Raw genomic sequence first — 14573 nt, 5'->3', positions numbered from 1 at the left:
CAGATGTGATTTTTTTGCAGATGGAGAGAAGAAAGGGAGATTATTCCAAAAATAACTGGAGAAGCATCAGCTATTAATGAATCTGAAGTTTAATTTTAAACTCCTCCTTTTGATTTTCAGACTCTTCTTAGACTGACTTTGCCTCATAGTAAGAATTTGAACAGAGATGGGTCCTTAGAAGGCAGAAAAGTGCAGGTGTATATATCTGTCCTTCCAGAAACTCATGAAGAATGCTGAAGGACTGGCTGCAGAAATGACAACTCAGCACACATCATATATGGTGATCACTACTGGAGAAATGCAAGTTAAAAGACAAATACATTAACTCTCATAAGGGCAAGAATATATGAATTTTCACACCATGATTTTTATAAAACTTATTAAAAAACACCCTCCACAAAAAACAAACAAACAAACAAACAAACAAAAACCCAAACCAAACCAAACGAAACCCCACAACCTTCCTCTCCCCCCCCCGTCCACCAGTTCTGTATTATTATGGTAGCAAATCTGGAAATGTTTGGTAAGTTATTCCTGTCTACAGTACTTTTTTATCAGTTTCTTGGCCTTTTCACTTTTCTGTCCTCATGAATCCTGGGCCATCAGTATGGTGATCAATTATTTAACACCTGTAAAACGATATTTATCAAATATGACATAATCAAAACAGACTAATTGTGATGGATACTCTTGTTCCCGGTTTTAAGAATTGCTGGAGCAAGGTGGCAGCCCCCTTAAGGCAATCTGTTAAGTTTGACAGCGACACAGGACAGTAACACAGGATGTTTCTGCCCTTGCCTTGAACCAGCCAGGCAGGGTTCAGGGTGCAATTTCCTTAGCACGGGTCGACTCCAGACACAGGGGTGTCCCTGTCAGGCCCCTCCATCCCCCCTTTTCTCTTTAAAGCTGTGTCACATCACTCACTCACATGAATGTAAACCCCTCCATCCTGAGGCTCCCGAATCGCCCTCCTTGAACTGACATTTCTCACACTTCCCCTAACAAGTGTTCTTAAAGCACTTGCTAGTTTGCTGTTTCGCATAGTATCCCGGGTGACTTTCAAGGGAATTTTTAGGCAGCGCTACAGCTCTTTTAATTGTGCATGTAGTGGCTCTTAAAAGAGCCTTTGGGTCTGCGTGGGTTACGGCAGCGAATTACGCGCGCTCTCCGCGGATGCGTCGGGCCAGCTGGATGTCCTTGGGCATGATGGTGACGCGCTTGGCGTGGATGGCGCACAGGTTGGTGTCCTCGAAGAGCCCCACCAGGTAGGCCTCGCTGGCCTCCTGCAGCGCCATGACGGCCGAGCTCTGGAAGCGCAGGTCGGTCTTGAAGTCCTGCGCGATCTCGCGCACCAGCCGCTGGAAGGGCAGCTTGCGGATCAGCAGCTCCGTGGACTTCTGGTAGCGCCGGATCTCGCGCAGCGCCACCGTGCCGGGCCGGTAGCGGTGCGGCTTCTTGACGCCGCCCGTGGCCGGCGCGCTCTTGCGGGCAGCCTTGGTGGCCAGCTGCTTGCGGGGCGCCTTGCCGCCCGTCGACTTCCGCGCCGTCTGCTTCGTACGCGCCATGGCTCCAGGAACAAATCCTCTGAGGCAGAGAGAGAAATGTACACAGCAGCGCTTCCAACGCCGCAATTTATAGCGCGGCCCCGTCTGTGATTGGTCGCAAGAGGCGCGCTCCCATTGGATGCCGTGCGATCCCAGCCCGGCGCTGAAGCTCGGCCGGAGCTCCCCGGCCCCGCTCCCTCCGCAACGCGCTCGGTGCGGGCCAGGGGCGGGCCGTGAGTATCAGACACTGTGCTCGTATCCCTGCTGCTACTCCCGCTCTGCATCTCTGCCGATCCTCCTGACAGATGGGAAAGAGCGGAGAGGCCAAAACTCTGCACGTTACTTGCACTTGTATCTTTTCTTTCTTTGTGTCTTTGTTTTGGTTTGCTATTTTTAATGATGGGCTGGTTACAAAAGAAGGAAAATGTTCTTTCAGTGTGGTACACAGCTCCTTACGTGAATAGGCACGTTATTCCCTAAGACACAAAGCACAGATAGGCTGGTACCTGAAAACAGAGGCACTAAAAAAAATCCAGTAACACACGTTTGTAGCTATGACATGTAACAACCTGCAGTGATGGAGATGATTTTTAAGCTACTATTTTTATGTTTTTCATGTTTTAATTTCACTGGGCAATTCTGAAGGAAAAGCTTTACATATCATCAGACAACATTGTGATAATGATAATACTTAGGCCATTGACTTTTTTTTTTTCTGACATTAATTGAAAAGAAAGATGGTGTTGGTCTCCCACTTAATTTTCCGCTAATCATGAAGGTGTGAGAAAACCAGAATAGACCACAAATCCACAAATCCATATTGATATCATTGTTTGCAGGTGCCAAATAATTTTCAAAGGTTTCATATAAAATTAAAATGTTTTTTATTTTTATTTTTTTTTTCCTTTTGGTCGTGATTTTGGGATTCTTTTTTGTGTTTTTTAAATGTTGTTTGTGTTGACAAAATATCAACACCAAGTTTCTTATGATACATTAAAAAGAAAATATTTCTAGGTTCATCATTTGCATTTACTGTCCATTCCCCTCCCATCCCTTCCCTCTCTCCTCCCAATTATGCCCCAAATGATCACGAGAAAACAGTATTGGATTTACTCTTTTATTTTAAAAGTAAATGTATCATAGACAAGAACTAAAGGAGGGGGAGGAGGGAAATAGAAATACTAGAGAGAAAACATTCACCTCAGGGCAACTTTCCGATTCTTCCGAAGTCGAAGCATTCATTTTAATTGCTTAATACTTAGTCCAATACAAAATTTAAAAACAAGACATTGAATAACATTTTACATAATTGTTTAAATCGGTGGACATTGCGAAAATACACATTCAAATTTTATCAAAGAGCAAACTGACACATTTGAGAGCTCTCATAAACATTAGTAGCATTACGTTAACAGCTTTGGAGAGATTTAATAGCATCCTTTTTGTATTTAGAACTTGCAACATCGTAATACAGCTCTTTTCAAGGAATAGGTGGGTGGCTCTTAAAAGAGCCTTTGGGGTTTTTGTGGCGGCGGTCCGGCAAGTAAGCAAGGATTTAGCCGCCGAAGCCGTAGAGAGTGCGACCCTGGCGCTTGAGGGCGTAGACCACGTCCATGGCCGTGACCGTCTTCCTCTTGGCGTGCTCCGTGTAGGTGACGGCGTCGCGGATGACGTTCTCCAGGAAGACCTTGAGCACGCCGCGCGTCTCCTCGTAGATGAGCCCCGAGATGCGCTTGACGCCGCCGCGCCGAGCCAGGCGGCGGATGGCCGGCTTGGTGATGCCCTGGATGTTGTCGCGCAGCACCTTGCGGTGGCGCTTGGCGCCGCCCTTGCCGAGCCCCTTGCCGCCCTTGCCTCGGCCAGACATGACGAGAGTCCCGCTGCTGCTGCCGACACTGCCGGTGTGGGCCAGCACCGCCCGCGCCGCGGCTTTTATGGGGTTTGGTCCGACCTGGTTGAGGACTGCAGAGAAGGGGGCGGGGCTTGCTCCTGGCTCCCGCCACCTCCCCGCTTTCTCTGCGGCGCGGCCCGCGAGCGGAAAATTTCGGGATTTGTGTGAATTTCCCTTCCCCGAGGCACAACGGGTTTGGTGTTACTGTCGCTTTTCGGTGCGTTTCTTGTGTTTCAGGTAGCAAGGACAGCGTGTCTGGTTTTTTATGATGATTCATGTATTTTTTAAAGCTTTGATATGAGTGATAGCTTAGAAGAAAAAGCTCGTTCATAGAAAGTTGCCCCACTTATTGATTCACTTTAATTATGCTCCAATTTGTTATTTTCAAAGATTCATGTCTTATGTATTTCGGCTTCACCTGCTTGTACGGATTCTCCTGAGCGGCTTCTTGGTTTATACAGTTACTTCGCTTTTTTATTAATGGATAATCTTGCAGCAAATTCTGTCCAATCGTGTTCCTAAGAAATTCTACCCATCCTCATTTTTTTTTTCACATCTTCATTTCCCACCATCTCTGAATGTTATCTCAAGGTGAATTTACCAGTACTGGTATGCTAACCAAGATTTTACAGGTTTCAGATTAATATTTTAAGGTAAAAGTATTCTTTTGGATGACTATTTTTACAGTATTTTCCAGTGTGGTGGTGTCATAAACAGGAGCATATCTATTTTTAGAGCAATTGAAAATCAAATACTCAAAAGAAAGGTAGTTTTGCATTTTTCAGGTATTTATTAATTCTGGGTTTGGTCTCATTAGTGGAGGAAAATGTTCTGAGATTTTGCTGCTGAAATCAAGCTGTATTTAGCAAAAGTTATTCAGTAAATCATTTTTGACCTGAAAATTTTCTGGAAGGATAAAAGAAGTTTCCTGTATTGGGTGTTTGCTGCCCTCCCATGGATGTTTTTTGATTGCTTGATAGTGTTTTTCTTCTTACTGGCCGGGCAGCTTTACATAATGTGTCCTTTCATGAAGATCCAAAGAAAGATTGAACAATCATCAATCCATCTTCCCACAGACCACAGACAGAGAAGTTGCACCCGTTAGCAGAGAAATCACTGTTCAGTGGCCCCTCCTGCTTTGGGAAATTAAAATAACAGGATCTGTCACACATTCATGCACCATCTTTTCAGCACGGGCCCAGAGGAAACCCAAATGGGGCAAGGCAAATATCAAAACTTTGAAAGAGACATGCTGAAATTTCAAACCTCTGACAAAGTCTCTGTTCCACAAGGAACTTGACAGTATTCTCATCTGGGCTGTGGAGATACTTCTGGAATGCAGGGGGAATGCCACAGCTCAGGTCATGGTGCTGTCTTTCCAGTTTGCTCCTTTCAGGGAGGAAATTTCAGGGACCATGCCTGGACTGCTGAGGGAGATCAGGACATCAGGAGAAACTGGGCACTCTGCAGTCAGCTCTTCTGTCACTTCCAGGAGATTGTGGGAGTAAGGTAGGTGTGTCCTGCCCTGGTAAGGATACACTTGGTGTCATGCTTGCAGCAGGTGTTTCACTGTCTGAGTTCCCAGGGTGTCACCAACAGGGCAGTTTAGCACTACCTGCTGCAGAACTCCCTGAACTACTCTGCTCTGAAAATCCAGACCTTCAGGCTGTTCAAGCAGACTTCAGGGACTCTGACTCCATCACAGGTCCTTGCTAGGAATTCTTGGCACTTTCTTTTTCTTTTTCTTTTTCTTTTTCTTTTTCTTTTTCTTTTTCTTTTTCTTTTTCTTTTTCTTTTTCTTTTTCTTTTTCTTTTTCTTTCCAATGGAATAAAATGAATGTACAGCCTCATAACGTAAATCCTGCTCCATAATGAGCTGCTTCTGCCCAAGGATCTGTGACTACCTATAACATTTTCCTCTGTCTCTTGCTGTCTGTTTGCTTTGCAAAAGGTCAGAAACCATTTGGAAAAGGAGGTTTTTATTTAAAAAAAGAGATACATGCTTGTTCATAGCCTTAGTCTTTTAACTCATGACAGAAATTCACAACTAATAAAAGGGAGCAAGTTTTGAGCTGAGTTCCTGCTCTTCTTCACTCACAGCTGATTCTAAATTATACATCAAATATCATCTGTTCTGTGAGGTATCTTTGATAAAATTAAACAGTAACTTAGGATCCATTGAATCATTTCCTATGGAAGAGACATTCAAAGATCATAAAACTGACCTCTGTGCGGCATTAGGAGTACAGAAACTTGGCAGAAAATGAACACTTGCATTCCAGCTGGTCCTCACACATCAGAGGCGCTGGGTGCAGCTGGCCTTAATTTCTGATTCCTGAAAATTCAGCCTGGTAAGCCTGGTAGTGTCAAATAAGAAGCATGAGCACAGATTCACAAATAGTGCAGTTTCACAATTCAGCTCTATAGATGTGGTTGCATTCAATAAGAACTGCTGCAATCACAGACTGGAGAACAGAGTAGTTTCCTGAAGAAACAGAACTAAAACCTCAGAATTGCCAGGGTTAAATGCACTATAATAGACCTTCAACAAGAACAATAATGTCGTGTGAACCCAGACATTACTACTACTACTATTATTATTATTATTATTATTATTATTATTATTATTATTACTATTACTATTGCTATTATTATGTGATCAAGCTTACCAGGAAGGCCTGCCCAGCTGTGAGTAGAGAGAGGAGAGTAGCTTGGGTACTGGCTCCAAGGTCTTTTTGTCTTCCCCCCAAACAGGTTAAATTTCTACCCTCCTTATCTAAAACATAATCTTATCCCACTCTCCCTCTTACGTGTGGCATGATCTAGGTGAAGAACTGAGTAATACAGTCACATATGTGGTAGCACATACTTTGTACAAGTTATTAGCATATGCAGTAGCATGCAATTTAACATATAAGTTACTTTATCAGGCAAAAGTTACTTTTTTGGCCATGTGTCCTTCAAAGTTCAGATCATGACTTTGCTCCATTTTTTCTGTTCCTCAGAGCCAAATTGTGACCATCCTATCTTCACCTCCAGCCCAATCATTCTCCCTTGGGATCAAGGATGCATCTCCCAATGTGCACAGGTAACAGGAGGTGAGGTGCAGGCATGGGCAGTGAGCTACAGCCCTTGCCTTGGCCCTTGGTTGTCATCCCACACCTCTGTGCTGTAGGCAAGGACTTCTTTTATTAGATCAAATTTCAATGTTTGATGTAGGCTATAATCCTATTATTATTTTTTTTTTTTTTACATTTCAATTCTTCCATAGCTGCTTGCAGCCCAATTCTTAAATCATTGAAAAAAGGATCCTGCAGTCACTTGAGTTTTTCATGATGTCTCAGCAGTTCATGCAGGACTGATGAACAAAACTCATGTGGGAATGGAAGTGCAAAGAGATCGACAAAACACTGTGTGCAAAATCAAAGTCAGAATGCAACATAACTCCAAATCTGGAAATAATTGTCCAAAATTCAGTATGGAGAGTGAATGGGGATCCCAGGAGGAGTCACACTGGTGACTTCATTATGCTTTGACAACGTGTTATGTAGAGGAGAGATCTCAAATTACCACAGAAAAAAGTGCTTGATGACCCTGTGTCCAGCAGAACACTGGGTGCATTGTTATCTAGATGGTAAAAAATAAACTTGTGGAAGGAAAACTCAGTTGTGTAATCTTACTATGTCAAAGGTGTCTAAGTTGAAAAGTGGTTCCATGCCCAAATTCAAGCTGGTTCAAATCTGTACTGACATGCAAGCAGCAGAGACCAGGTCTGGTATTAATGCTATTTATGTTGCCCTCTTCCAGACTCCACATCTGGCTGTCCCCACCTTTGTGCCCATACACATTGTAGGTGTTTCACAACTGAAAACAGCTCCTTCCTTTTGAGAACCTGTAAACTTAGTCTTGAAATGTACATAACTTACATTTTACAACTTATTTAGCCGAGGTTAATAGGAAGAACTTTTTCCCTTCTTTATTCAGCTGTCATGGTTTAACCCCAGCCAACAACTCAGCACTGTGCAGCTGCTCCCTCACTCATTCCCAGAGATGGGGGAGAAAATCAGAAAAGTGAAAAAACTTTGTGGCTTGAGATAAAGACAGTTTAATTGGTGAAGCAAAAGCCATGCATGCAAACAAAGGAAAACAAGGAATTAATTCATCACTTCCCATGGGCGGGCAGGTGTTCAGCCACCTCCAGGAGAGCAGGGCTCTGTCAGGCCTAATGGTGATTTGGGAAGAGGAAAGCCATCACTGGAATACTCCTCTCCCTTCTTCTTCCCCACAACTTTACCTGCTGTGCATGAACCTGTATGATTTGGAACATCCCTTTGGTCAGTTGGGATCAGCTATCCTGGCTGTGTCCCCCCCACCTCCCTGTGCACCCCCAGACTCCTCATGGGTGAGGGGAGAAGCAGAAAAGGCCTTGGATCTGTGTAAGCACTGCTCAGCAGTAACTAAAACATCCCTGCCTTATCAACACTATTCCCAGGACAAATTTTAAACAACTTTGTGCCTGAACTAACACAGTTTGCTTTTTATGGAAGTCTAGCTTCTAATTTTCTTTACCAAACATTTCTTAATAAATTAGTAGAATAGTTTCACTAGCAATAAAACTGCACTTTTGATGTTTTTCAGAATAAAGCCCTTAAAGGAGACTTTTTAATTGTTTTTCAAAGACATGATGAGGCCAGGCAGAATAAACTCTTTCACCTGACAACAGCTGCCATTAAATATATAGACATACACAAGCAGTACAGGAATAACATAACCCACTAAGAGAGAATGAAAACATAGAGAAACATATGTTTGAAAATTACCTGTTTTTGTGGTAATCTGACAGGCCATTTGGCTTTGTGGTGACTAATGCTGATGAAAAACTCTGTAGCCCCATCACAAAAAAGGGCATCAGTAGAAAATTATTTGTTATTCTTGGGGGGAGGGGGAGGGGGGGTACCTTAAACAGAATTCTTGATTTGGCACTTTTGGAACATCACAGACTTTTGATATTACATTTATTAAGTACATCTGTGAAATAAACAGCTGACCCTATGGAAGATAAAATGTGGAAACCCAGAGCACTGGGAATATTTCTCTGTCTGCTCTGGGGTGCCCTGACCCCCAGGGGAGCACTGACCTTGACCCTCATTCATGGAGAAAGTTTCCTAGACTTCAAGATAGCCTAGAATCCACAGAAGTGTGAAAGAGATTATAGAGAGCAGTGTAGATGCATCACTTGGTGAGAAATTTAGGTTTTTGGATTTTTAGTATGTTGTGGATGGAAGCAAGATGGAGGGCACAGGGTGTTGTCCTGGGTTTCTCCTTCATGCTTCTTCTTCATCCTTCTTCATGGGTTTGGGTGGCATTTTGTGATTGGGCAGAAAAGTCCCCATTGCAGCTCTTTGGGATCAGTTATTGGATTAAAAGGGAAAATAATTTAGGTGTCAGTTCTCAATTGGATAGTTTAGTTTTAATAGACCTTGTAACAAGAGGTTGTTAGCCATTTTGTGCCTTCCAATGAAAAGCTGCTGAACTCAGCTTTTCAGCAAACAGTGGTGAAAAGTGGTGAGCCTGTTTTACTGATAAGAAATAATAAACACTTGAGTCCAAACACGAACTACTGTCTCAAGTGCCTTCAATGCAGACCCAGAGAAACCAACAGCTGGTACTGCCACAAGAAAACAAATCAAACCAGGTCTTCCTTGTAATAAACTGCAATACTGAACGCTTGGTTTTTGGCTTTTTTTTTTTTTTTACCTTTATTCTAATTTTGGGGCAGTTTAACATTTAATCATAAGGTATATCCTTTTGGTTTTTGTTGAAGTTATGACCAGACACTAGACACCAGCATGCAGCACACCTTAGAAAATACTGAGCAGAGCTCATATATTTTCTTTCTTTTGGCAGTATCATAAAGTAATCTTAACATTTTAATGAAAAAAATTAATGACCATATGTCAAAAAAAGTGTCAGAAGAGTGAGATGTGTTCCCCCTCTTCACTGCAATAATGAATCACACAACTGAACCTCAGTCCAGTAGGTTAGCAAGAAATTTGAGCCATGACAGCAAAACAGTAACCCCTGAGTTTTTCTTAGGATATCAGCTTTTCTTATGTCCAGAATAGGAATCTGCTTATTAGCTAGAGGAACCTGCTGAGGGTGGTGTGGGGTCCTGAGGGAGAGACAGTGATCAGACACCGTGTTAGTGACTTGGTGATTTTAAAAAAGCTATTTCTGAGGGAGAATCAGTCTGGAGCTGTGCACAGCTCTCCCAGCTGGGCTCAGATGGCATCTACAGGGCCTGTAGTGCCCAAGCTGAGGGGAAAGTGGCTAAGAAATGATTAATTTGGGTTACTGACTGATATGCCAGTGGTGCAACTGGCATAAAAATGACATTGCACTTATCCCTGCAGGATGAGTTTTCCCAGGCCACTCTTGCTCTTTGCCACTGCAGTCCCTTTTCCCAGTAGGTGTCTGTGCTGTGCTGCCCAACTCAGCTTCACAAATTTAACAGGAATTTTTGGTTTGATGGTTATTTTGCTCCTGTAATTGACAGTATAACCACTGGAGCTTATATAAACAGTGCATTCCATGTTCCTGCACACATACACCCCTTCTTGTTGTGTGGAACGATTTCTCACAATATTTGAGTCATCTCTCAAGTGAAGGATCAGCTTTGCTCGATCTTTGTGCTCATTAACAAAGTAAATCCCCACCCGTAGGCTATGATCACCTCGTACTCCCTGCAAGCCGCTTCCTCGCAGAGCAGTCGCAGTGAAAGGAGGCGTGCACCGCGTCTTTAAACCGAGACAGGAGAATCGCCAGTGACCACAGCCATAGGCCGGTTTGTGTGCAGAAAATATCTAGTTTGTATGGTTCGATTTGTGCAAAAATGAACACCCGGGAAAGAACTGAGCGCGGCAGCACCCATGAGTGGATTTCGAGCTCCGAAGCGGAGGACTGCGCTGAGGCAGCTCAAAACTTGGAGCTCCCGGGATCGCCGGGACCCTACGGCTCCCAAAGCAGGCACGGGACTGGACGGGAATGAAAAAGGCCGAGGGGATGAGGGAGGTGGGAGAGGCGGTACCAACCTAGCAGGGAACTCGTAAGCCTCTTCCGCCAAGTGTATGCAGGGAGAAAGGGGGAGCGCCTTTTTAACCCGAAAATTGCCGGGCACTAGAAAAGCCCAAGAGCGAGGGCCAATGTTTGCGTAGCGCGGGCTTTTCGAAAAGTTCCGGGCTCGGGGGGCGGTGCGAGCGGCGCTTCCCTGCCCAGCTCGGCGCCTCCCGCCTGAGGAGAGATAAACCATGGGGAGCCGCAGCATTCCCATCCCGATCCCCATCCCCGGAGCGCACCGAGCGGTGTCCTCGCTCCTACCTCGAGGAACTCTGCTTAACCCGATTTCCTGCACCGAACGGGAAGGTGTTTGCTCAAGGATTATTTATTTAAATGAGATGTGCCGCCGTGAGCTCCGCTCCGGTGCCGCTCTGCACCGGCAAAGAACAAGAGCGCAAGGAAGTTATCGGGTCCACCCAAAAGCGACAGCAACGGAGAAAACAACAAAAGAGCTTTTAATTGCGCACGGATAACACGAAAAGAAACTTTAAAAAATTATTTAAGAGTTCCAGCTCTTTCTGTGAAAACTTGGGTGGCTCTTAAAAGAGCCGTTGGGTTTATCTGCAAGGCAGATGGGGTTTTTACAGCACCATTTATTTTTTCTTAGGTGCCGCCTTCTTCGCCTTGGCCGCTTTCGGCTTGGCCGCCTTAGGCTTGGCTGCTTTGGGCTTCACCGCTTTCGCTTTAGCCGGGCTCTTGGCTGCTGCCGCCGCTTTTTTGGGCTTGGCAGCCTTTGTCACCTTCTTGGGGCTCTTCGCTGCTTTCTTGGCCGCGGCGGCCGCAGGCTTCTTGGCTTTCTTGGGGCTCTTTTTGGCCGTCACCGGCTTCTTGGGCTTCTTGGCGGCACTGGCAGGCTTCTTGGCCGCCGGCTTCTTGGGCTTGGCTGCGGCACTTTTTTTCTTCGGGGCTTTCTCCTTCCCTTCTCCGGGTTTCTTGTTGAGGCGGAAGGAGCCGGAGGCGCCGGTGCCCTTGGTCTGCACCAGGACACCCTTGCTGACGAGGCTCTTGATACCTAGTTTAATGCGGCTGTTACTTTTCTCCACATCGTAGCCGCCGGCGGCCAGCGCCTTCTTGAGCGCGGCGAGCGAGAGCCCCTTGCGCTCCTTGGAGGCGGACACGGCCTTGGTGATCAGCTCGGTGACGCTGGGCCCCGCGGGCTTGCGGGCTTTGGAGCCGCTCGCCGCCTTCTTCGGCTTCTTGGCGGCGGGGGCTTTGGCCGGTGCCGGGGCGGCGGCGGCGACGTCGGGCGCGGCGACGGGAGCGGTCTCGGCCATGTCGGCTCGGGGCGATCCGGGCGAACAATGGAGGCGCCGCCGCCGCCGCCCCTTTTATAGCAGCGCCGCGCGCGCTGATTGGTGCGCGGCCCCGCGCCCCGCCGCCCGCCGCCGCGCCCGCTGTGTTTCTTCAAGGTCCAAAAATGACTTTTTCTGCACGAAATTTGCCGCCTGTGCGCCCCGTTTTTTGCCGGGAGGGAAGGGGGGAGTCCGTCCTACAGGCTAGTGGAGTTTCCCCCCAGAAGGAGAAGAAATGAGGGAAACGCGACCGCTGAAACTCAGCGGCGGGCAGCTGCAGAGACCTCGGCAGAGAGAAACCTTCGGTTTATATTTTAAAATTAAAATTTACCGTGAGCTAAATGGGCACAACTGGCACAAAATGTTGTTCTTTAGAAGGTTCTCTACAGAGCAGAGAAAAAACAGAGTGGTTTGAGCGGTTGGTGTCAGAGTAAATGGATATTTAATCCGAGGAAGTAACACAGTTTGCCCCATGGTCCCAGGCGCTGATGCAGAGCTGGCTCCCTCGGCTGAGCCGCTTCCCTCCGAAATCACCGCGCTCAGCCTCTTCAGAGATCACGGTCTCACAGCCAGTGCCTTTTGGGGAGATGTTCGTGCTTTAGCAGCGTGTGTGAAAGTCCATGTTCCTTTCCTTGTGCTTGGGCATTACAGTGGAACAAAGCACCGACTGTGTGCACCCTCTGTACACTGATGCTCCTGTCGCTGCATTTTCCGTATAACCTTAACGAAGCAGCTTTCCTTTATTAAATTCAGAAATCAGGATTACTGCAACTACAGTTTATCTGCTTTTAGTGTTAATACAGTCAGAGTAATAAGAGTAGATTTGAAGAGTAATTATTCTTCTCTGCCTCATAATTAATTAAAATTGATTAAGAAACAGAATCTGGAGTATACTGAATTTTGAATTGTACGGGGAGTTAAACCTGAAAACTCATCTTTTGAGGGTATGTTGAGTAGCCAGGAGACTTAAAGCAAAACTGATTTCTCGGCTTTAATGAAAGAATGTAGATTGTGTAAGCTTGTATCTTTGATAACACCATCTGGTGATTCGGGACTTTACTTTCAGAAGAAAAGAACCCACACCTTAGCAAGAGGATTCCTGCCCTGGGAAGTGGCAGCTCCATATTACAAACAATGGATGGATTCTCTTTTCTTCCCCCTTCGTTTTCAGTGCAATGTTGCTTTCTTTCAAACACCGACCAGTTAACAGTCTGCCGGCAGCAGTATTGTCTTCTGTACCCTCCATATCCGGGGCTATCATCAGCTCCTAAAGCCCTGCGAGCAGCTAAATTCAGTGCTGAAAGGAGGTGAGAAAGGATGAAATGTCGGTAAAACCTGGAGTCCCTGCTGTTTGAGAGTGTGAAAATAAAGAAACACAGCGACTTCAGTAATTTGAGAAACGTCAAGTTCTTTTCTTATTACCCACGTTTAATTGAAAAATCTAAACTGTTACAATCAGAGCAAACACTGGATTTATTCTAGTAATTTGAAATACCCTTTTTCCCTGCTTGAAGATAAATGTTGAAAAAATACAGCTTACTGAGGTGTCCCTTAGTAAACCTATAAAACAAAGGTAAATGCACGTTTTGAATGATAATAACAAGCATAACAAACCGTGGTGTGACCCTGTAGAATGTTGCACTCTTTCTTGATTAATCACAGAAATGGGAAAATAAATTTAATGCCCACTTAATCTGATACTATTTCCTATAGTGGGGGAGGATTAAGGCCTTCTGTGACACTACTGAACACTACCAGAATGCTGAAAATATTTTTTTTTATAAACTAGTAATAGTAACCCCATAGCCAAGAACAGTTCAAAACCTCCCAGAGGCACTAGTGCTAAGATCTGGAGTTCTTTAGTCCCTTAATATTTGTATATAAATGGTTATTTGTGTCAAAATAGTCACATTTATTGGCAGCTTTCTGTCCACTTTCTGGGCTTGTATAGGAACTGTTGTAATGTTGATCTACCCCTGAAAGACTCAGTAATCCTTTTATTTCTTCCTACTTCATTGTGGCAGAAAGGAATTCTGAAATTCCTGGAAATAGAAACAGAACAATTAGTATTTTTCATTATTTTCATTGTCATGATTGTATATTGATTTACTTAGAAATTAAAAAGTGTTTCGAGTTGTGATTCTACTCTCTCAAGCTCATCTTTCCTTCATGAGAGACATTACTGAGCCTTGGAGATAACCCCTACCCACTGTGAGAGACCAAGAAATGACAGATTGGTGGGGTGGATGCTCGTGGGAAATGAACCATTAGGAACTCCTACTCAGTGCAGACCAAAACAAAGGTGAGCATAAGGCAGGAAGGGCAGACCTGAGTGTTGATGCAAGTCAGAGATCACTTGCCTGACTTTTTTCTTCAGCTGTGTTTTGCTTTTGGGTATTCAAGCATAATACCTTAGAATCATCCAAGTATTTGTACTGTAATCCAGTAAGTGGGTTTTAATTTCTCAGCCACTGTAGACTAAAATTTATTTTTTCATCCCCTATAGAAAAACCCAAAAAAGGGAATATGTGCTCAACACAGCAGGTTGGTGCACTTGCATGTGTATACCAAGGAGTCTTCCCAAGGCTTTGATGCTCCATCTTTTCTTCACATTGAAGTTGTGTTTGGGTATCATCACTCCATTCACCATCCCCATATTTTTAAAATCAGCAAATATCAATAGAAACATCAAAATATTTTAGTAAAATATTGTTGCTTTCTTTCCAGGGA

At 44.8% G+C, this 14573-nt stretch overlaps 3 protein-coding genes and 1 long non-coding RNA gene across 5 annotated transcripts; 1 reads left to right on the top strand and 3 right to left on the bottom strand.

The window, feature by feature from the left end:
• Positions 1 to 1154: 1154 nt before the first annotated feature.
• On the bottom strand, positions 1155 to 1565 carry LOC136556973 (histone H3). The gene has a single exon (XM_066550450.1). The coding sequence runs from the start codon at positions 1563 to 1565 to the stop codon at positions 1155 to 1157; it is 411 nt and encodes a 136-aa protein (XP_066406547.1).
• Positions 1566 to 2647: 1082 nt separating this feature from the next.
• LOC136556974 (histone H4) lies at positions 2648 to 3434 on the bottom strand. The gene has a single exon (XM_066550451.1). The coding sequence runs from the start codon at positions 3409 to 3411 to the stop codon at positions 3100 to 3102; it is 312 nt and encodes a 103-aa protein (XP_066406548.1). The 5' UTR covers positions 3412 to 3434; the 3' UTR covers positions 2648 to 3099.
• A 118-nt stretch (positions 3435 to 3552) lies between these two features.
• Positions 3553 to 7001, top strand: LOC136556975 (uncharacterized). 2 transcript variants are annotated; one of them, XR_010783723.1, is made up of 4 exons: positions 3553 to 3652; positions 4818 to 4944; positions 6441 to 6523; positions 6780 to 7001. It is a non-coding gene; the product is annotated as an uncharacterized lncRNA (long non-coding RNA). The 2 variants fall into 2 exon arrangements; XR_010783722.1 differs by having other exon boundaries at positions 6707 to 7001.
• Positions 7002 to 11144: 4143 nt separating this feature from the next.
• On the bottom strand, positions 11145 to 11825 carry LOC136556972 (histone H1.03). The gene has a single exon (XM_066550449.1). The coding sequence runs from the start codon at positions 11823 to 11825 to the stop codon at positions 11145 to 11147; it is 681 nt and encodes a 226-aa protein (XP_066406546.1).
• Between the last annotated feature and the right edge of the window lie 2748 nt (positions 11826 to 14573).

Source organism: Molothrus aeneus, chromosome 5 (genome assembly GCF_037042795.1).
Source record: "Molothrus aeneus isolate 106 chromosome 5, BPBGC_Maene_1.0, whole genome shotgun sequence".
Taxonomy (NCBI): Eukaryota; Metazoa; Chordata; class Aves; order Passeriformes; family Icteridae; genus Molothrus; species Molothrus aeneus.
Note: the sequence above shows the minus strand (reverse complement) of the source record. Positions and strands in the feature narration are given on the sequence as shown.